Source organism: Pleurodeles waltl, chromosome 4_1 (genome assembly GCF_031143425.1).
Source record: "Pleurodeles waltl isolate 20211129_DDA chromosome 4_1, aPleWal1.hap1.20221129, whole genome shotgun sequence".
In the NCBI taxonomy this organism is placed as follows: Eukaryota; Metazoa; Chordata; class Amphibia; order Caudata; family Salamandridae; genus Pleurodeles; species Pleurodeles waltl.
The window spans coordinates 571,474,029-571,497,739 of record NC_090442.1 but is presented as its reverse complement, the minus strand read 5'-3'; the positions used below and the strand labels follow the sequence as shown (position 1 = coordinate 571,497,739).

Genomic DNA, 23,711 nt, shown 5'->3' with positions numbered 1-23,711 from the left:
TTGATGATAATTAACATCTGTACTGCTTTTTTCATTCTGCATTGACCATTGCTTTGTGGCAAAGAAGGCTACACTCCTTGTGTTCCCTTGTTGCTTGGTGCATCCCTTTTCCCAAGAAATAGCAGTATTTAGTTATGATGGGTATGCAGGAAGCATGTAATGCTCATGAGCCCTGGCAGCGTGCATGTGCTTATTGACTTTGCCCCTTTAGCACATCTTCATTTCTCTGTCAATCTGTTATACTAAGGTACTGGTGAAGTGTGACATGGTGGGGTGGTAAGGGGGCCGGTGGATACAAGCAAAGAGTACAAATTATCCTTTGAAAATTAAAAGTCCACCTACACATCCTTACTACCAGGATTCATTGGCACAAGAGACCAAACCGGTATCCACTGAGGAGGGGGAAACGGCTAGGTTTTATCTCAAAATTAACCTGAAATCTATTGACTGAAAGATTGATTATATGAATGTGCGCCTTGATCACATGAAGGAATGGACCTGCAGATGGTCACACTGGGTGAAGCAGAACAGCGAGTATCTGACCTGGAGGATAAGTGACCTAAAGGCAAAATCGATAACTTAGAAAAATCAGTCTTGATCTCTAAACCAGATGTGAGAACCTCACCCGAGGCACACTCACACTGCAACAATGTGAAAATCGTACGCGTTGTGGAACCTTCCTCGTTTGAGAAGGCTGGACCGTTTGTTAAGCAGACGCTTTAAGATTCCTTCTTGATGTGCTTTATTGTGGAGCATGTGTAAATTCTGTAATAGACTACATAGGAAGTGGCGCCAAGTGACTCCTGCAGGCTCTGAGCCCAGCTCCCAAGCATCGGTGTGGCAGCATTTTCCTATACTGCCACTGAGTGGTGCTACTTGAAGGCAGTCTGTGAGCCTGATTCCATCATGAACCCTGATTTAGAAACTGGGCTACATTTCAGTATTCATCACAGACTTTACAAATCCTCTTGGAAAACAGAGTCACTCCAGATTCTGTTCTAGGGTCAACTTATCAACTCCTAATGCTTTATGGTACGTGTATGTCTTACCTGAGCATGATAACTGGAGAGGAACCTTTTGGTGAATCTTATACTGCAACTCTATGTTACCGCTTCTATCATGCCCATGTGCTCTCTTGCATAAATTCCTGCCATATTCTGCAACAAGATCTGATCCTTTTTCCACCCTGAGGTTTTGTTATCACCACTGGTTATTTCCTGGAACTTCACTGCACTCCTTCAGGCAGAGAGTAAGGGGGTGGGGGATTTTACTTGCTCTCTTCTGCACTGCGATGCCCACACCTGTACTGAGTTCTGCCACCATGTGTGGCTGTGACCTGGAAGGTGGGATCTAAGACTGGCTTCTGCATTCAGAAATTGTGCTTCAGCTGCTGTTATTGAGTGCTACCGCTTTTGTCTCCAGTTGTATACGCTGCTGAACCTTTGATAGCTTGAGAGGAGTCCTTTTTCCTGCAACTGGTTTCTGCAGTGTCCTGCCTTCCTGTGGCTGCCCTGCGTAGCATTGTGTGTCATGTGTTTTCTTGGATTCACAATCTCACCTTTCTTTCTGCTTACCCTTTTTATCCTCATTTCCTGACTTCTGTGTTTGTGTTTTTCTACCACATATTTGCTGAGTTGGCAGTGGGTCTCTTTGCTTCTTTGTTCTGATTTATTGTTCTGAATTCCTGTGTTATTCCCCATACCCACATACCTTGCTCTGAATTCTAATTCCAGTGTCCCTGTATCCAGTGAGCAATACTTGTCCCAGTGCCTGTTGCATACCAACTGCACATGATACCAGTGTTCCTATTCTTGATTTCTGAAGCCTTGTTCATATTTCCTTTTCAGGTTTTTCTACATGTCTCCTTGCTGTCTTATCTGATTATTTGCTCCTCTCTTTTTTATATTCCATTCCAGTTTCAGTCCATGGTCTGTTTTAGTCCATATCCATTTACAGTTTGACCTCTGGCTGGGTCTCTTCTTTTCCAGTATGGGAAAGACTTCTGTTGTGCCTGGGTCCTTTGACGTCTTACCTGTCTCAGTGTTCTCATTTTTGGTAAATCTTGTACTGAGGACAACAGTCCCTATAACAGCAGGCCCAACTATGACTTCGCTATGTGACTGTTAAAAGCAACCTGCTGGTGTCAATCCAAAAGAGTTTCCCTAACCTACTATAAGAATTATTGTCCAATAACATTATATCCCTTGTTCTGATCAAATCCTAGTTCTTTTCTATCTCCTGTCCCCTCTCTACTTGCCTCCACTTATAGCCATCTTCTCTCCTTTCTAGTTCTCTGACCACAGATACACCTTAAATAGGTTGGTATTTAACTTGCTCTATTACCTTGCTAAGTACTACCTCTAGAATCACCCATCTGTTCCTTTGATCTCTGACACCATTGAATGATAAGTGCCCTCAAAGGAAATCTGGATGTTCTCTGGCCTAATAAGGAGAACACCTTTACTATATAAACTTTAATGCTGTATGTTTTTACAATAAAAGTTCAATACTTGAAGACTAGCGCTGAAGTCAAATATCTTGTTTTGTTTACAGGAAACCTATGTTTTTGAATGGTCAACACATCTTTCTATGCCTATGCTAGAACATAATTGCTTGAGCTGGAACAAAGCAGGTGGCTGACGGTCGTACATGCAACCACCAAATGATCTTAGTGTTAATGGCATTGGGGTAGCTACAATATTGGTAGGAGTGAACACAGTGGAAAGTGAGTAACATTGGCTACAGTGTTAGACGTTGTTAATTTATGTTTATCCATAGTGTGAACATGCTTCATTCCTACTCTATGCCCAGGTGTGAAAGGTTTGGCTGGTTGGGAGCCCTCCACAATCGCACAATGTAAGATGAACATTTAAAATAACTCAGTCCCTCATAGGAGTAAGCTAGAATATCTGAGAGCTGAATAAGTGAAAAATGTGAGGTAATACTGGCCTATTTAGTCAGTGTTAAGGCAAATGTAATCCTATTACTGAAGACCCACTTGGAATTTAAGCGACAATCATTCTTTGCTACTACTACGTGAGGTTCATATTGCTATTTTTCTTCCTTTAGCACTATGCAAAAGGGGTGTAGCAATTCTCATTTGACACTGTTGACTTTAACTTGAAAGGATCCTACTTGGATCCTACAGGGAGGTTTTTTTTCTCACTTTCACAGTTTGTTGCCACCTGTGTACGTTTGTCAATATATATGTTCCAAATGCTGATCTGGGCGTGTTAATAGTAGAGGTTTGCTTCTCAGCTACCAGTTTACCTCTTGATTCCCATCTGGACAGGACTGCCAGCCCCATGTAATGTGAGATGGGTGCACCCTCTACTCTTCCTCCAAGAGGATTTTACCTTACTTGATGTATAGAGATTTAAGCATAATTTTGATAAAGTTATTACTCTTCAGCACACAACAGTTAACTAGCCGACCAGTGCAATTGTGATCTATTAGATGGTGAATATGGACTATAAGCTTCGCACCTTATCAGATCACTCCCCAGTTATTTTGGGGCATGCCCTTCTAGTAACAATATCTCGTTTGGCAAGCTGGTGTTTCCTATCATTTGCATTACAAGAAAGATTGTTTAATGAGAAATTTGAGCCTTGATTGTTGAATCCTTTGACACAAATCATTTGGGCCCGGTCAAGCTGTATGCCACAGTTTGGGAGGCTTTCAAAGTCTATATTCAGGGTATAGCGTGGTCGAAGCAGGCAGGAATATTGAGAGATATTCGTACCCAGTTTACAAATTGTGAAAGGAATACAGCTACTTTAGAAAGACAGCATTTAATAGATCATGATGGCAAAACCCTTGTTGAGATTCATAAGAAATTGCTTGAGTAAAGGGAATGGGCAGAATGAGAAAGTTAGAAATTTGGGGAAATATGCATTTGCGTTTGGATACGGAGAGGGAGAGGGGAGAATCCTGGCAAGTCATTGACTGGTGTACTTAAGCCTTCATGTCCCAAGCTCCCTTCACAAATTTGTCTTTCACTATATGCAATTGTGCACTTCTAAGGTGACTAAGAGCCTGAAGGACACCATTGAATACTTTGAGGATGTTGCTGTAGCATAGGTGGGGGATGACTTGAGACTGACACTAATCACTCCATTAAGCTTTGATGAAATCACAAAAGCTACAATAGTTGCCCTTGGGAGAAAGCCCCTGGATCAGATGGGCTAATTGCCAAATTTTACATGTGCTTTGAAGATATTCCAGTCCCACATCTGCTTGGTGTTTAAAATGAAGCCCTAGAGCTGGACCTTCCACCAACCTCCACCAGAGAAACTATCCTCCTCAACCCCAGAAAAAGGGCTCATATATATCAGTCATATGGCCTGCTCCCACTCCTGAACATGGTTAATTAAAATTTGGGCTAAGGCTACTTTGACTAGATTGGTCTCCTGCGTGGAAAAATTAGTCTCACCTGAGCAATCTAGGTTAGTTCCATGCAGAGCAACTTCTAGTAACCAAAGATCACTATTTGCCATTATGCACCCAATATACTCGGAAGTAGAGGTTGTATCAGCGTACTTGGATGCAGAGAAAACCTTTGACTCTCTGGAGTGGTCCTTTCTGTATAATGTTGCTGTACATATGGGACACCTCAAATAAATATCTGTGAGTACACGTTAGCCATTTCAAAGATAGCCTAGTAAGGGATAATTATGGTTTTATTATTGACAAATTGATTCTTCAGATTTAAAAAATGGATCAGACTCTTTCTGTTGATGACTGGTCTCATTTCTATTATTAAAATGTTTTTCTTCCAGAGTTCATCTATCTCTTTCTAAACATTCAGATTGTTTAGAATGACTCAATTTTTCAAAACATTCGATCTCTGCTAACCAGCCTGATATGGGTGGGCAACCAGCTAAGAGACAGATGTGAGACTCTTTACCATGAAGGAGAGTAGGTTTGGTATACATGACATGTTTACTTACTATCTGGTCTTCCAGACTTATTATGCCATCTATTGGTGTGAACCTGTTGAATGCTGGCCCACCTGGTAATCGAAGAGACCAGACTGAAACAGATGTGCTGGAGCGTATACTACATACCAAACTACCCAAACCGACCCTGGAGAGGCATAACGTCCTGTGTACACTCTGGGCCTGGAAGACCCCAGCTTACAAGGCAAGACACAGGTTGATATACTCCCCAGCAATCTCAGTGTTTAAAAATACACAACTTCCTTAAACATTTGAAAAGAGGGTAGGAGCCTCTCCAAAGATGAGGGGAATTGAGACTCTGTGGATGTCAGTATAAAACGGGTATCCAAACTATACAAGATATGAATGATTAATAGGGGACATGCTACACATTCGGCCAAAAAGCTGTGGGGAAAAAGACCCGAGCTTGGTGTTGGAGGACAAGGTATGGAAATTCTGTTGTGCTCAGGCAAGAATGGTCTCTATAAATTATCAAGTTACTACACTTTAAACGTATTACCAGAATATACTACTCCCTGGTGTCCATGAGTAAATGTGACCACTCTGTGATCCCTGAATGCCAAAGGTGTCACCACGACGCTGCATATTTTCTGTACCTTACCTGGTGGAAATAACCCTCTACTGGGACAATATTAATAAAGTAATATAAGAAATTACAGGACATACATTGATACTGCCTACCTTAATGGCCTTACTTGGGTATGGAATTAAAATTACAAGAACAGCAAGTAGACTAATTAATTTGTTACTTTTTATTCGCTAAGTGTAGAGTAGCTATGACTAGGATGCGGGGTCCCCCACCTAGGGAGAATGCTTGGATATGTGATACAGTGTACTGCAATGACGTTGCTAATTGTTATGCAATATTACTACCACCATCGAGTAAACCTAAAGATATTTGGGCCCTGATTCATACTTTTACAAGCAAAACTGTGCTTGCTTGTGAAAGTATAGCGCTGGCTAGCGCCATTCCTGGGCATTGGTGGCGCCATATTTAAGGAATGGCACTACCCGGCGGTAATGCCTGGTTAGTGTCATTGTAAATGGCACTAACTGGGTGGGGGAGGCATAGGGGGAACCGGAGGATGTGCGCCGAATAATGGCGCTACACTGTTTAGAGGCAAAAAAAGTGCCTCTAGGCAGAGGAACTCCATTTCCTGGCACACAACCACCATGGACATGGCTCCTGTCTTAGTATAGACAGAGTCATGCCCACCACCCGAATGGCCATGCCCAGGGGACAAATGTCCTCTAGGCATGGCCACTGGGGCCAGTGCCATGCAGGGGGCCCCAGGTTAGGGCTCCCGAGAGGAGAAAAAAATAAAACAATTTATACTTACCGGGACCTACCTGCAGTGTCCCTCTGGGGTAGGTGGGGTGTCCCTGGGACCAGGGAAGGCCACTTGTGGGCTCTTTCCATGGTCTTTGACCATGGAAACATGCCCACGGGTCCCTTAACACCTGCCCTGACCCAGGCATGAAATAATGGTGCAAAGCAAGCTTTGCACCATTATTTGACCCCTCCTCCCCCGTGTTTGATTTTAGCATGGGGGGATAAATATGGCGCTAAAGCCATAGAGTCATTTTTTGCACGGGAATGCCAACCTTGCATCCCATTGACGCAAGGTGGGTCTCCAAGTCCAAAAAATGACTTTAACTCCATAACTTTGGTGCTAGATGGGTCTAGCGCCAAAGTATAAATATGGAGTTAGTTTTGCACCAAATTTGCGTTTAAAAAAATGATGTAAGTTCGGCGCAAAACAAGGACAAGATATGTGAAAACAAAATGGTGTATTAGATCGAAGGGCACAATGACGACGCAAAAAATGTATTACATTTTGCTATGGTGGACTTCTGTCTTCCTCAATATGATCTGTTCTACAACAAGATGCATTTGTCACTATATGACCGCACTACGCTGCTGTTACGTTTAAATTAAAATGTAAATAAAGTTATAAAAATGTTTGCTCGAACGCACAAGAACACATTTACACCCCACTACTTTCGAGGTTCAGCAGCCATTATACTGGGTATGATATGCTCAGGCACGTTTACGAGCAACACCAAGGGACAGGTCATGGCTTCCTATGAGCTTTGAGATGCTACGGCATGCAGCACAACCCACTCATTGGAGTGGGTGAAATCCATGTTTTCAACCTTCAGTAAGCTAGGAGTTCTGCATCAACCTGCCCCGGATTTAAACAAAGTCGGAATGGAGAGAAATGCCCTGCAGAACAAGGATTCCTCAGTCTGCTCAGAGGGCTGCTCGAATGGGGCCTCCAGCACTGTCACCGGGTGGATATTGCAATTACCTTAATAGTAACTATAATAAAGTTAATTGCAGGCCTTTGCTAGTGTGCCTCAAAGTAACCTTCCCAGCAGGGGAGCTTGTGTGTGGCATCTGCCTGCAAGAAAGCCAGCAGGACCTTGCAGGCAGGCATAGCACACATCATTTCTGGCTGGGTAAGTTGCTTTAAGGTGTACTGTCAAGGGTCTGGGCAAAGCATTCACCTTTAGCAGAAAAAAACAAATATGGTTCTGACTATGTGACTTTTTTTTTCCAGTCCATGGGGTAGAAGGCTCCACGGGAAGTAAAATAGGGCGAATTTCTTATGTAATGCTTTCTGCACAGGCATTTTGTCCACCTCTGCTCACCACGGTCTGCGTCTCCTGCATGGGACACCAAAGGAAATGACATGTCCCCCTCTCCGCTGGTACAAAGTAAGATCACTTACGTAGGCTGCTGTAATCTAGTCACCTGTGTCTTTTCTGTGGCGTTATAAATGAGATGGCCCCAAACAAGGAACATTACCCTGCTAGGGCAAGCATTTTTTGTTCGGTGGCAACCAAGGGAAATTTAGCTGTACAAACTAGAGTTCTTAAATTACAAGCCCCCTCAACCTATGAATATTCAATTCAGGAAGTGGTCACCAGCCTTGCTCTAGCCCAATATTTGAAAGATCAATATAAATAAAGTCGCATTTTCCAGGAATTGTGTGCCTGATTCACAATGTAATGCAGAGTTGCTCTTGAATTTAGAGAAAGCACCTTACTTTTTTAAGAATTCACAGATTCTTCTATGAAACCGTGACTGGTGAAGAATCCCAAAGGAACTCACATAGTGGTGTTTTGCATGCAGAAATGCCAGAAGAAAGAGGAAATAAGAGCTACGGAACACACTAAATTTACCACACAGACCTCACAACACAGGAGGGGAGTAACAAGAGAAATAAATGCATTTCTTGAGTCAGCTTCTCAAATCTCTGAAGTCAATTGAAAAAGCTGCTTCAGTAGAGCACTGTTATCCAACATTAGCAAACAGGGGTAGCTTGCATGCCTCAAGTTCACATCAAAGGTTTACAAAAAACTGAATAAGGAGGGGATGGGGCGCCTAATTAAAATTAATTAAGCATGTCACAATTTTTGACCCCCTGTAATTGGCTACAATGACAGTCACAGTGATGGTGTCCTAAAACTGGGCAGAAGATAACCATCCCTATGACTGTATTTCAAAACTGAAACAATTTAATTGGTTTTTTTTTAAGCATCACCATGCTCCTTAAAAGAACCTGGACTGATGTAAAGTGAAAAAAAGATTTCTATTTTGGACATTTTCAGTGAAAATGGTGTGATCAGGAACACTGCTATTCCCTCTGAAGCTGCCCACCGATTTCCAAAGGTGACCCCTTTCCGGTTGTGAATGAAATGCCATTCTAACTTGGGGTCCGGTAAGAGACCGCTAGTTTTTTACTGCAATGATACATAACCTCGCTAAGTCGCAATTTAGAAGGAAAGCCCTTAACACGCTAAATCATATTTTGTCGCAGTAAATCACTTTGAACATCAGGCCACAAATTCAGCAACACATAAGGTTTATGTGGCGACATTTTACCAAAAATCACGCGGTGGTTATGACAGTTCCTGATAGAAAAGTGTATCCATTAGCCTCTAGCGCGTTAAAAATGTCTACCGTGCTGTGAAGTGTGACAAGCATTATGGTCATTGGCTATCAGGCGTTTCAATTCATAGTGAGAGGTGGTCGGATGAATGTGACAGCTACTGTAACTGGCTGGCAAGAAGCTGCTATACATCCCCGTCTATCACGTTGCTTTAAAATGAAACCTACGCTCCTGACATAATGTCCATTACTTTACCTTTGCGTTGCCGCTGAGTGAAGGCTGAAGAAGATGAGTCAGCTTGGAGTTTCTGTATGGCACATGCAAAGCATTAGTCTTCAAAGCTGTAAATACCTGTCAAAGTGAGAAAAAAAATATGCAATATTAGGTTTGGTAAATCTGTTGTGATTATCACACTTTTCAGAGCCCACTTGGCAGCAGCATACTTTAATGTAAACTTTTGATAAATTTGCCTCAAGGCACTTTTGTGAACCTTAGTGTGTGCATTGAGTAAATCGTGGACTGCTTGTACTAGGAATTGCAGTCCCGAGCAGCAGTTAAAGCTAGCCTGCACTGGCTGCCAATGCAGGCCAATCCAGTTTTAGATCGCAAGGGGGTAATTTACACGACATAATACTTAAAGAAGGAACCCTCTCTCGAACAGTACTGCAACAATACCGTGAGGAATTTAACCTTATTTTGCGAGACTGATTACAATGCTGACAAATAATATTAACTGTGACTTATTTTTTGTTGCCAGAAAAATTATGCCACAATCACTGCATCAGTCTTCCTCGTCACACCCCTCACTTAATTAGGTAAATCCTCAACCTGAGACAGGCAGTGCATTAGGCGGGTATAAACAAAAACATGTCTACTCCAAAAATGTGGCTTTTTAAAAAAAACATATTTTCAACTAAACACCCCTGCCCCTCGGTTTTATACCGTCATCCTTTTTGTCTGCCACTGTTGGAAACAGCTCTCATGGCCACCTTCTACAGCATAACTCTTAGTTAAGGCCTCGTTCATTGTCAGAATTTATACTCAATTATGTATAATCCTCAGTATTGCAAGATATTTTGCACAGTGCTCTTGTGGATGGACGATTGTCTCGGCCTCTGGACCTCTATCAGGTCTCAAAGCTTTGCTAATCATCATCAGCAGGTCTCAGGGGTTGGTTGGCCGTCTTGCGATGGCCAGCCCAACATGCGCAGTTCAGACGACACCAATGTGAGCTGTGTTACAGCCGGGCAGACTTTAGCCTGCTCAGACCAATCATGGCACTACTCTCAAGCTGAAAACGGCATAAGAGCAGCTCCAGGATTGGTTGGGTTCATTGGCGCTTGACTTCTGAGCCAAGCCCAGAGGCTCCGTGGTTTCTGGAAACAGTGAATGGGAGTCCCGGCATCCTGCATCTCTGGGGCCTTCCCTGTACACCGACGTCGGTAAGTACTTTGTTCTTATTAATTGAAACAAAGTACATTTTTCTGACTCTTAGTTAAAGTAATTTGATGGGGCAGACGTGTGAGACTGGAAAAGGGCATCAATCTCAAACGTTTCAAACCTTTCAAGTTCACACGCTATTATCACCCATGGAAGTAAAAATGTGGTTTCTAGTGAGTTGGTTTCGGTATACATCGCCATGCATTTGAAAGGCCTACTCATGCCACAGCTCTCTGAGTGCAGGTCACAGGCAAGTGGGGACCGATGTGACATTGTGACAGCGTTGCCAGCAGGTAACTGCCTGACTGTTCAATATCTGTATTTTTCTTGAAAAGCAAGAGGGTATAATCAGCATGGCTCACTGACTTCAGTGTTTGCTACTGACATAATGCAACTTCTGAGGATGGGCATCTTGTGGTGGTAGGACTGGTTCTTTGGAGCTTGCTGGTTTTCTTTGATACTTCTCCTCATGCTGGTTTCATACTCATTCGGGGCCCTTCGAGAGTGGTTGCTAAGGTAAACACTGCTACAGTGACTTCAGGGTAGGACAGACATTTTTGGGCAGCGAAAGTAAGGTTCCTAACTTCTGGAGCCTCTTCACACTGTTTGAGATTGAGCATGATCTTTCTTCTGTGGTAACGTACATTTTGTATTGTTAACATATCTTCAAAAAGGGTTTTTAACAAAGCATTAAGGGCCAGATGTATCAAAGGATTTAATCCATTCTGTGTCTGTGGGAAAATGTGTTCGTACATATGGCCCTAAGTGTCTATTACAACTTTATTGCAACTCTATTTCATGTAAATGCTGATAAATATAAAACCACAATTTCCAATAATAGGGGTCGAACATACGCAGGTTGCTAATGCATGTTCCGATTAAATTGTTGACACCTTGGTTTTGGACCTTAGAAAATGGATAATTAATATAGAGACTCCATTAAGTGGATGCCCCTTGGTTACTTTAAGGGCTGGTTTATCAAAATACAAGAAACCATTAAGGGAGGAGGGCTGAAATAGCCCCAGAATGTTGTTGTATTACAACAGCAAGCTCTTTATGAGATTTATTAATATCTTCCATCCATCTGCTATATCCAAACATGTTCTAGAAGGCTAGTAATACATCTAAATTCCCTTCTTCTATCAGAGAAAAGTCTTCTCTCTCCCTCACAGAATGGTCCAAAAAGACTTCAAACAAACGGTGCCTGCTTGTTGATTGGTGTCTCTGTTCAGTGTGGGCCTTTGGATAAAACAATGTAGAAAGGGTTCCTATCAATCAATCAATTAGTTTGTGCTTGTAAAGCGCAGCTACTCACTGTTAGGGTCTCAAGGCGCTTGGGGGGGGGGGGGGGGGGGGGCGGAGTGTAGCATATACTGGTGAGGTGGCTTAAAAAGCCATGTCTCTAGTTCTTTCTTGAAGCTGAGGAGGGAGGTGGTTTGTCTGATATGGATAGGTAGGGCATTCCAGCCGGTGGCTTCGCGGTAGGAGAAGGAATGTCCTCCTGTCCTGGTTTTCCTGAAGCAGGGTACTTCTGCGAGCGAGAACTGCTGGCCTGCTGCTTCGTTACAAACTAACCTCTCTGTGAGTAACTGTATGTTTTCTATTAAAACCTTCCTCTTCCATTACATAATTAACAAAATCTACTTTCTAAGCTCTTTATTCACTGATGAAACCATCTGATATACACCTGCACAGTCAAACACAGAATTAGAAAGCTCCTCACCCCTCTGGCTGCTAACAAATGAATCACATTTTTGGTTAGATGAGCTTTGCAAAGACTGAATAAAGTTCATGGGAGATTTATGGCATAGTCATAGTGCACATGAAAATAGAAATTTTGCTGGGCACTCACAAATTCTCAAGTGAAATTCTAAGTAATCAAACTATTCAGTGAGTGCTTGCCTACCCTGGGGAAAGAAACCGAGTTACACTGTATGCATGCTTTTAACGCACCAAAGTGCATTGTAGACATGAAAGAAAGACCCTCTCAATTGAAAGCCAATGGAAAAAGTCAGTTGTTATTAAGCTTCACTAATGTGCTTCATTAATCTATATGATAACTGTTAAAGCCATAAGTACAAGGGAACGTGATCATTCACATTACAAGGAACCCAGTAAGGTTACAATGGGTTTTGATGAATTTATTTGACATTACATGCGTTCTGCTTCCGCTTGACTTTATGATTCAGTACTGCGCTTGTGTCAGTCGAACTAGTCCAACTCATGCGATGCATATACGCATGAATACACATAATGCTCGCGGTTTTGAAATATGAGAACTGTGGAAAGCACAATGTTATTCAATGAAAGAAATAACAAAATAACATGGGCACCAAACAACAGTTGCTCATACGTGTAAAAATACAAAAGTGAAACTATCAAGTAATTCATAAACACAAATGTAAAATGATGTACTTCTTACTATTTGGTTTATGACCGTGAAGAACCTAGCATTTCCCCCTAAACATGTATACTGTGTAGTGTATGGTGGTAACTAGTGTATCAGTCTAATTGGAATATGACATGTGCGGCATGTGGCCATGAATAACAATTGTAATGTTTATAGGAAACATATAATTTCCAACAAGACCATGCGGAAGAAAGCTATCTAAATATTTTATCCTGAATGTTTCTCTCTGGAAAAGAACTGTTTGTATGTTAGTGTCTGAATTGATGGTAATCTTTTCAATAACGATAAAACGAAGTTGAGCAATGTTATGATTGTGGTCCAACCAGTGGACCATCAAACTGGAATTCCTGTTCCTGGTTATGATCATGCTTTTATGTTCAGTTATCCGAACCTTCACTTTCCTTTCTGTCTTACCAATGTATAATAGGCCACATGGACACTTGATAACATAAATCACTTTCTCCAAATTACAATCTGCTGAAAGGCGGAATCTGAGTTTACCTATTTTAGGATGTGAAATTGTGTTGCCGATGATTACATTTCCACAATGGATGAAATTATGACATTTGTACCTGCCTGTGTGGCCGGGGACTTGTGAGATGGAACAGCTGCACAGCATCTCCCTGAGATTCCTTGAGCACAAGTGTGCAAAAAGTGGTTTCTGGCTAAAGAGACCTCTGAAATCCGGTTCCATTTGGAGTAAATCCCACATATTGGAACATATAGTGTACACATATTGGAATTTGATGTTTTGACAGCTTGACTAATGCTATGGTCTAGCTGGTCATCCTGATTGATACTTGAATTGGACGTTTGTCCTTTATTACTTAAGCATCCAATTGACTATTTGACCTATTCCTATATTTGCTATTCGACTGGCGCACTTCCCTGCACAATATTTTTTTTTATTCCTTTATGATGACTTGCAGCTCGTATATTCTCCCCTTGCCACAGATTTGTGAATTTTCGGCTGTTATTCAAGGCGATATTGCTCCACTTCCAAAGATGCCAACTCACTCATGCTCCAGAGAGTGGACAATAGGTGTCTGTCTAGTGGTAGTTGTATCTTAATTAAGCATAAACTCTTCCTCTACTATGTCAACAACCTATCAGGATACAAAATGGTATCAGACATTCCAATCTCTCAGTGAAAATTACTTGTAATAAAATTCCTGATAGAAGTTTTTAAAGAGTTATTAAAGCTACAAATGTTATGACTTCCCTGTCGGTAAGAACTTCAGCAGAAACAACTACCTAGTTGTGTCATGGGAATGTTTTCTTCCGATCATTTCCCTGTAGTCAGTAAACTAACCAAACACAAGCTAAGGACAATGGCCCTAATTAAGAGAGGGTCAGTGTTTTCAGCCCTCTGTGTAAACCTGTGTTTGCTTAGGGATTGGCTTTTTGAGTGGGGTGATAGTTAACACACCCAGAAATTACCAGGTACATTAAATACCTCACCCATCTTCAACTTTCAGCATGCCAAACTTGCTGGAAGTTAACAAGAATATGATGTAGGGTACTTACTGTACCATGTGGATTTTGGTGTTAAGCACCAATCAATCCAATGTTATTCCTCAAAGGCTCGGAATAGCTGCTATTTATCGCACCCAATAAATAACGTACCCCACAGTTTCGTGTTTTTTCAGGTGCGATAAGTAGCACCTATACTCAGAATCAGACCTCAGATTTAAATGGCCAAAATAAACAGTGAATTGTTGAATACAGGTATTTTCGTCATCATTAGTTCTGGATTGCCCTCTTAGAATTACTGTGCATTTGGCCATTTCTCTCTGAAGCACAGAACAGATAATATACGAACAAAATAGTTACAGGGATTTAACTTCCACTATGGAGAAATGGTAAACGTATAGCGTGGGTGTGACAAAGGATGGACTGGACAGGGATTACCCTCTCTCCAGCTGATTCCAACTGAAGACGGGCGTCTGGAAGTAATATCTTTATGTCTTTCTCTATTTTCTAAAGCTTACAAGTGAAAACAGACTGCCGCTACAACAGGTGCAGCCACAATCGTCTCTTAATAATATGAAAACTATTTTAGCCTCTAGAATGTGTAGCATGTTACACAATCTGACACAATCAATAGGAAAACAACTAAACACAAATAGCAACCGTATTCTGAAACTAATGGGGCGAATCAGAGGATAAGAACGTTTGGCCTAGGGTTTTTAAGCTATCCTGTAGTGTGTACAAACAAGATTTCCTTGCCTGCTGAACTGTTCTTCCACACCACTGTAACGTTAGAAGTGTGGTGCGCCGAATATTTTGGCGTTGTATAGAGCAGATGGAACCACTGCACACAGTCAGCTTGGGTCCAATGCAATGTCAGATATTGATCAGATATGGTATTCACATACAGCTTCCAAACGGATATAGGGCTGTCTGGTTATCTATTCAGATAAAACTGCTCTTCTGGTATAGAAGAAGTATATGTTGCTGGACGACATGTCGATGACTTGCAGCAGAATCGGTCATCTGGAAATGAGTGTAAGACACATAGGGGGTCATTCTGACCTCGGCGGTAAAAGGCCCTTACCGCCGGTCAGAAGTCCGCCATACTACCGCCGCGGCCACGGTAAACCGCCACGGTCATTCTGACCACCAACTGTGAAACCGCCAACAATCCGACATCCAAGGAAGGCCGCCGCATCAGCGGACTGCGGAAAACTGGAGATGACCAAACCTCCACCGTCACGCCAACACAAACACGCCCATGCCATTCTGACCCACGAATCCACGCGGCGGTCTTTCAACCGCGGTACTCCATTGGCGGTACACACCGCCGCACTCAAAATACACACACAGCACCAAAACACAGCCACATTGGACAATTTGAAATACGCACACCTGAGACACATACAAACAACACTCCCACACATCCAATCAACTATAAAACACACACCCACATCACCCACAAACCCCCACTAGTTGGAAATCGGAGCGAAGGCGAGAGAGAGAGAGAGATAGAGAGAGCGAGCACAGCACTAGAAAACCCCAACACACACAGGAACCCAACTTCATCACCCACACCACATCTACGCACACATCACCACATATCACCACGCACATCACCACAAACACCACCCCACACCTCATCCACACCACCCCATGGCACCCCAAAGACACCCAAGGTTTACTGACCAAGAACTCCGGGTCATGGTGGAGGAAATTATGAGGGTTGAGCCCCAGCTCTTGGGCACACAGGTGCAGCACACCACCATAGCAAGGAAGGCTGAGCTATGGCAAAGGATCGTAGACAGGGTCAACGCTGTGGGACAGCATCCCAGAAATCGGGAAGATATCAGAAAGCGATGGAACGACCTACGGGGGAAGGTGCGCTCGATGATCTCCAGGCACAACATCGCTGTGCAGAAGACTGGCGGCGGACCCCCACCCACTCCACCCCAATTCACAGCATGGGAGCAAGAGGTGGTAAACATCCTGCATCCTGATGGCCTCGCTGGAGTAGGCGGAGGAATGGACTCTGGTAAGTCGAATCTCAACTACTTCACCCCCCCCAACCACCAGCATGCCAACCCCCCCCCTCACCCCCAATCCCAACCCCCCAGCACACAACCTCCCTGCCAATGTCTCACCAGCACAACCCACCCTAAACAACACCAACCCCTGAATGCCAACACAAACCATAGACAGCCACCACCAAAGCATGACCATTGCACATACCCATACACCCCCCCCCCCACCACCCTCACAACACCTCCCACAAGGGAATGCCAGCACTGGGGGACAAGGGCACTCAAAATGCACGCCATGGCACGCACAGAAACAATAACCATACTCCTTTACCCCTGCAGGGCCCGAACGCCAACACACCGCCACGGAGGGTCCAGATTTGTCCATCCCACCCCCAGAACAGGCCCCCAGCGAGGACAGCAGCTCTGTCGACCTAGAACCTGATGACCAGCCCGGACCATCGGGGACCTCTGGACAGTCGGTTCCCCACACACAGACACAGGCCACAGCAGACCCAAACCCCTCTGGGAACACCAGCACAGCTCCCACCCAGCGGGCCCATGCCTCTGTCTCGCGGACGCGTCAATCAGCGGTGTGTCCGCCACTACAGGGCACCCAGGCTGACCCAACACCCCAACAACAACAGGGACCTGGGGGCAGTGGTAGTGGGCACACCGTCCAGGGGACAGAGGCACGGGGAAACAGGGCAACTGGGAGGGCTGCTGTGCGACAGGGGGGGGAGGACAGGCCCAGGGAACCGACTCTCCAAGAGGCCCTCACCACCATCATGGGAGCATACCATCACTCCCAGGAGACGATGGCGACGGTACTGGCCAGGTTCACCGAGATCCAGGCACAGCAGGAGGAACGGTACATGGGGTTCAGCAATGAACTCCGGAACATTGCTACCGCTATGGGGACCATAGTCCAGGCCCTCAACCGGATAGAAACCACATTGCGGGACCATGTGGCACCGCAAAGGGCCCCTATCACTAGCCAGGAACAGCCTACCACCTCCGCCGGCGCTAGTGGTCAGGAGGCCCCCACAGAACGACGGGCCACCAGAACCCCACCTCCTGCTGAAGAACAACCACCCCGCAAGAGGAACCTGAGATCTCAAAGGAAGACAGAGTAGGATGCCAAGTCCCCCGCCAGCCTAATATCCCCCCGGATGTCATTCCACCGTCCCACAGTGTCACCTTGTCCAACCTTGAACTGCCCCTGCTCGATCCTTCCACAGGCATATGGACAATGCACCTGTGCGACCGAGAACTGGACTCTGCCATGGACATAACTCCACCCTCACCCATCACCGTTTTAATATCATGTACCAATATCTAGCACTAAAAATAAATCACTCATTGCACTGAAATCATTCAGGAGTCAGCCTGTATTATTTACAAATGTATAACACATTACTGATCAATAATGTTCTGTTATTCTTGTGATGACAACATACCAGTGTCAATAAGCATTAGTCCATGGGCCAACCAAGCAGAAGTCACACAGTGGGTCATACAGCACTGAAAAGGGAAGGGAAAATCAAACATCAGTTTAAAGGAACTGGGGGGAAATACACAAAGTAAAGATGCAGGGGGCTTTCAGTAAATGTTAAATGGCGTGGGTGATTCTTACCTGTGTGCTACTGAAAATACTGTTGGATAACTCTGTCCCTGTTGTCTGGGTCGTCCTCTTCGTCTTCCTCCTCTTCACTCTCCGCAGGCTCCACAGCTCCTTCAACACCACCATCTGGACCATCCTCCTGCAGGAAAGGCACCTGACGTCGCAATGCCAGATTGTGAAGCATACAGCAGGCCACGATGATCTGGCACACCTTCTTTGGTGAGTACATCAGGGATCCCCCTGTCATATGCAGGCACCTAAACCTGGCCTTCAGGAGGCCAAAGGTTCTTTCTATGATCCTCCTAGTTTGCCCATGGGCCTCATTGTACCGTTCCTCTGCCCTGGTCCGGGGATTCCTCACTGGGGTCAATAGCCAAGGCAGGTTGGGGTAACCAGAGTCACCAATTAGCCACACACGGTGTCTCTGTAGCTGTTCCATCACATAAGGGATGCTGCTATTCCGCATCACATACGCGTCATGCACTGACCCAGGGAACTTGGCATTCACATGGGAGATGTACTGGTCAGCCAAACAGACCACCTGGACGTTCATCGAATGGTAACTTTTCCTGTTTCTGTACACCTGCTCATCGTCTTTTGGGGGTACTAAAGCCACATGGGTCCCATCAATGGCACCAATTATGTTGGGGATATGTCCAAGGGCATAAAAATCACCCTTCACAGTGGCCAAATCAACCTCCTCAGGGAATACAATGTAGCTCCGCATGTGTTTCGTCAGGGCAGATAACACTCTAGACAAGATTTTTGAAAACATAGGCTGAGACATTCCAGATGAAATGGCCACTGTTGTCTGGAATGAGCCACTTGCCAAAAAATGGAGGACTGACAGAACCTGCACTAGAGGGGGAATTCCTGTGGGTTGGCGGATGGGGGACATCAGGGCTGGCTCCAGCTGGGCACACAGTTCATGTATAGTGGCTCGGTCAAGTCGGTATCGTAGTATGATATGGCGTTCTTCCATTGTCGACAGGTCCACCAGCGGTCGGTACACGCGAGGATTCATCCGTCTCCTTGCAAGTCCCAGCGGACGGTGCCTAGGAAGGACAACATGGAGCACAGAGTCAAGCAAATCACAGGTACGTTCACCACAGCATGCATAGCACACGATTATCTATGTATTGAAAGGCGTGTATGAGTGGCAATGCTAGGCCTAGGCCTGTGTGACGCAGTACAAATTATGCCATGTGGGCCCTTGAAATGGCGGCTGCCTGACCTGTGAAGTGGGACAATGGGATGTGAGGTCAATGCGCTGGCGTGGCACACCGTGGCGGTAGGCGGTCGAAGACCGCTATACGAAGCCGCATTGGCTAACATTGAAGCCTATGGGTTTCAGGAGCCAATGACGAGGTGCGCCGGCGGTCGCGGTACGCACCGCCGCGGGCGTGACCGCCATTTTCTATCTGCTTAATCACTCGAGACCTGATCATCCACAGGAGAGGACCTATACTGCAAGTGCTGCTGTGACCTCGGTCTGGAAGTGACAATGGCTGCTGCGACTGGGGAAAGGGCCCTTGCCTTCACGTCTGAGGAGTTGGAGAAACTTGTGGATGGGGTCCTCCCCCAGTATGCGTTACTCTACGGTCCTCCAGACCAACAGGTAAGTACACTGGGTGCACATTGAATGGGCTATGCCTGTGTGGAGTGGGGTGGATGTAAGTTGGTGGGGTGGGGGGCGAATGAGGAGTGCAACGCACGACAGATGAGAGCATGTGCCATATGGCAAGGTTGGGGAGGGGGGGCCAATCGCATCTAGCATGCAGAAAATTGATGAATTTTTCCTTCCCACCCTGTACATGTCAAATAGGTCAGCGCCCATCAGAAAGTGGACATTTGGCGTGCCATCTCCAAGGAAGTCCGGGCCCTGGGGGTCCACACAAGACGGGGCACCCACTGCCGTAAGAGGTGGGAGGACATCCGCTGCAGAACCAGGAAGACCGCCGAGTCACTGCTGGGGATGGCCTCCCAACCTAGGAGGCGTGCCAGTCGTACCCTGACCCCCCTGATGTCCCGGATCCTGGCGGTGGCCTACCCTGATTTGGATGGGCGCTTAAGGACATCACAGCAGACACAAGGGGGTGAGTATCAGCACATTCTGCTATCTCTCTGCGCAGTGGAGGCGTCTGGGTGGGGGAGGAGGGTTGTGGGTGACATTAGGCCAGGGCGCTTTCTGTAGTGTAGTCCTCTCCTTTAGGCATGGCCCTGTGCTCCCGGCCCCCAACTCTGTAGGGTGACAAGTACAGCTATCGATGGTCCAGCATCACACATGTGCGCGTTTGTCGTCTCTAGACCTGTTGTCCTAGTCAGAAGTACTGAGTAGTGTACCCCGAATGCGCGGCTTAGTGCATGAGGCTCCTGTGTCTGTCCTCTCCGCCAACGGTGTTGACATTGCATGCACTCAACCTGGTCTTCGTTTTTCTCCCACCCTTCTTCTTCATCTTCTTGTGCATGTGTGCATTAGCATCATCAGGCGGAGGAGAATTGGCATCGGAGCACGAGGGAGCTGCAAGTCACAAGGCCCCGGTGGGACCAGGAACAGACACCGAGGGCACCAGTGATCCGGAGGGCGAGGGGAGCACCACTACGGGGACCGGTGGTGACACCAGCGACAGCGACACGTCCTCGGATGGGAGCTCCCTAGCGGTGGCGGCAACAACCGGGCCCCCCGCCTCTCCAGGTACAGCCGCCACCCAGCGCACCAGCCCCGCCCTCCCAGCAGCCCCTCAGCCTACGCTCCGTGCCCGCTCGCCCAGGAAGGCGGGCGTCTCCTTCGCCCCAGGCACCTCAGCCCCTGCCCCTGTTACCCCTGCTGCCCTCAGTGAGGAGGTCATTGACCTCCTTCAGACCATCATTGTTGGGCAGACTACCCTTTTGAATGCCATCCAGGGGGTAGAAAGGGAGGTGCATCGGAGCAATGCCTACCTGGAGGGCATTCATTCGGGTCAGGCTGCCCATCAACGATCGTTCAATGCTCTGGCCTCAGCACTGACGGCAGCCATTGTCCCTGTTTCCAGCCTCCCTCTTCTGACTGCCTCCACCCTGTCTCTGTCTCCTGTTCCTCAGCCTATCCCATCCACACCATCAGACCAGCCTGCACACACCTCAACACCCAAGGGCAGCTCATCCAGACACAAGCACCACAGAACCCACAAGCATTCACGCAAGCAACACCCAGATGCAGACATTCCAACAGTCACTACCACCTCTGTGTCCCCCTCCTCCTCGTCTCCCTCCTCCCTCCCTGTGACGTCTACACTCACACCTGCATGCACACCACCATCAGCCAGTGCTTCCATCACCAGCACACCCTCCAGTCCAGTCCGCACACGTGCAGTCACCACCCCCACTACCATTTACACGTCCCCTGTGTCCTCTCCCACTGTGTCTGTCACCCCCTCTTCCAAGACACACAAACGCAGGCAGACACCCACTCAACAGCCATCCACCTCACGACAGCCTCCAGCACAAGCACCTGCACCCAAAGACAGCACACCTGACTCTCCTACAACCACATCCTCTTCCTCCACTCCCATCACCACTTCTCCTACCTTTTACCTTGGTCCCAAGAAAGTTTTCCTGGCTAATCTTGACCTCTTTCCCTCCACTGACCCACCCCCTCCATCTGCAAAGAGTCCCAAGAGCACCTCAGCCACCACCAGCCCAGCTTCGAGTGTCACTGTGGTGCATGGGTTCTGGAGTCCACCCTTTGCCAGCAGTGACACTTCCATCAGCAGCAAGGGGACAGCCAGCCCCCACCAGGCAAGAGGACCAGGAAGCTAAAGGGCCGCCGTGAGAGGACTGACACGGCTGCCCCCAAGGAGCAAAGTTCGCCCACTTCACCAGCCACAACATCTAGGGGAGGCAAGGGCCCGAGAGCCCCATCTAAGGAGCGAAAGGGCAGCAGGGCGGAGAAGTCAGCCAGCAGGAGCGCGGAGCAGGAGGGGCCCACAAGCCCCATCCCGGGTGTTAGGAAGAACACCAAAGGGCCCAGGACTCCGTCACCGAAGGGTCCAGCAACAGCACGGTCGGAGGGCGACTGAGCAGGGAGTCCAGGCCAGGTCTGGCTCCCTTGACCGACTGGACGAGCACCGCTGAAGAGGGCCCCGCCGGGCAGAAGAGCACCGCTGAACAGGGCCCCGCCGTGCAGAAGAGCACCGCTGAACACGCCCCGCCGTGCAGAAGAGCACCGCTGAACAGGGCCCCGCCGGGCAGAAGAGCACCGCTGAAGAGGGCCCCGCCGTGCAGAAGAGCACCGCTGAAGAGGGCCCCGCCGGGCAGAAGAGCGCCGCTGAACAGGGCCCCGCCGGGCAGAAGAGCACCGCTGAACAGGGCCCCGCCGTGCAGAAGAGCACCGCTGAAGAGGGCCCCGCCGGGCAGAAGAGCACCGCTGAACAGGGCCCCGCCGTCTCAAGCACCGCTCCGCTGGGCCCCGCCGTCTCAAGCACCGCTCCGCTGGGCCCTTCCTGTCAAGCACCGCTCCGCTGGGCCCCGCCGTCTCAAGCACCGCTCCGCTGGGCCCCGCCTGTCAAGCACCACTCCGCTGGGCCCTTCCTGTCAAGCACCGCTCCGCTGGGCCCTTCCTGTCAAGCACCGCTCCGCTGGGCCCTTCCTGTCAAGCACCACTCCGCTGGGCCCTTCCTGTCAAGCACCGCTCCGCTGGGCCCTTCCTGTCAAGCACCGCTCCGCTGGGCCCCGCCGTCTCAAGCACCGCTCTGCTGGGCCCTTCCTGTCAAGCACCGCTCCGCTGGGCCCCGCCGTGTCAAGCACCGCTCCGCTGGGCCCTTCCTGTCAAGCACCGCTCCGCTGGGCCCTTCCTGTCAAGCACCGCTCCGCTGGGCCCCGCCGTCTCAAGCACCGCTCCGCTGGGCCCCGCCGTCTCAAGCACCGCTCCGCTGGGCCCCGCCGTCTCAAGCACCGGTCCGCTGGGCCCCGTCTGTCAAGCACCGCTCCGCTGGGCCCTTCCTGTCAAGCACCGCTCCGCTGGGCCCCGCCGTCTCAAGCACCGCTCCGCTGGGGCCCTTCCTGTCAAGCACCGCTCCGCTGGGCCGTTCCTGTCAAGCACCGCTCCGCTGGGCCCCGCCGTCTCAAGCACCGCTCCGCTGGGCCCTTCCTGTCAAGCATCGCTCCGCTGGGCCCTTCCTGTCAAGCACCGCTCCGCTGGGCCCCGCCGTCTCAAGCACCGCTCCGCTGGGCCCCACCGTCTCAAGCACCGCTCCGCTGGGCCCTTCCTGTCAAGCACCGCTCCGCTGGGCCCCGCCGTCTCAAGCACCGCTCCGCTGGGCCCTTCCTGTCAAGCACCGCTCCGCTGGGCCCCGCCGTGTCAAGCACCGCTCCGCTGGGCCCTTCCTGTCAAGCACCGCTCCGCTGGGCCCTTCCTGTCAAGCACCGCTCCGCTGGGCCCCACCGTCTCAAGCACCGCTCCGCTGGGCCCCGCCGTCTCAAGCTCCGCTCCGCTGGGCCCTTCCTGTCAAGCACCGCTCCGCTGGGCCCCGTCGTCTCAAGCACCGCTCCGCTGGGCCCCGCCGTCTCAAGCACCGCTCCGCTGGGCCCCGCCTGTCAAGCACCGCTCCGCTGGGCCCTTCCTGTCAAGCACCGCTCCGCTGGGCCCCGCCGTCTCAAGCAGCACTCCGCTGGGCCCTTCCTGTCAAGCACCGCTCCGCTGGGCCCCGCCGTCTCAAGCACCACTGGCACAATGACAGTGCCGGATCTGTCTCGAGCTACTGTTCACGGTTCACTGTGCCCACCATGCCCCCTCCTTGACCGGTGGAGACTGTTATCCACCTGATGGACTGTGGCTTTGCACTCCCCAGGATGGCAGAGTGGGCAAGCCACCCACTGTAGAGACTTGAGAGACTGTGGCTTTGCACT

The 23,711-nt window shown here is 48.1% G+C and overlaps 1 protein-coding gene across 1 annotated transcript in view; it reads right to left on the bottom strand.

Annotated features, from left to right (window-relative positions):
• LOC138287930 (kinesin-like protein klp-3) overlaps nucleotides 1-23,711 on the bottom strand; it is a 549,187-nt gene that overhangs the window by 83,023 nt on the left and 442,453 nt on the right. Inside the window, exon 13 of the mRNA XM_069228961.1 lies at nucleotides 9,113-9,208. Coding sequence (XP_069085062.1) covers nucleotides 9,113-9,208 — 96 coding nt within the window. The remainder of the gene's footprint in view (nucleotides 1-9,112; nucleotides 9,209-23,711) is intronic.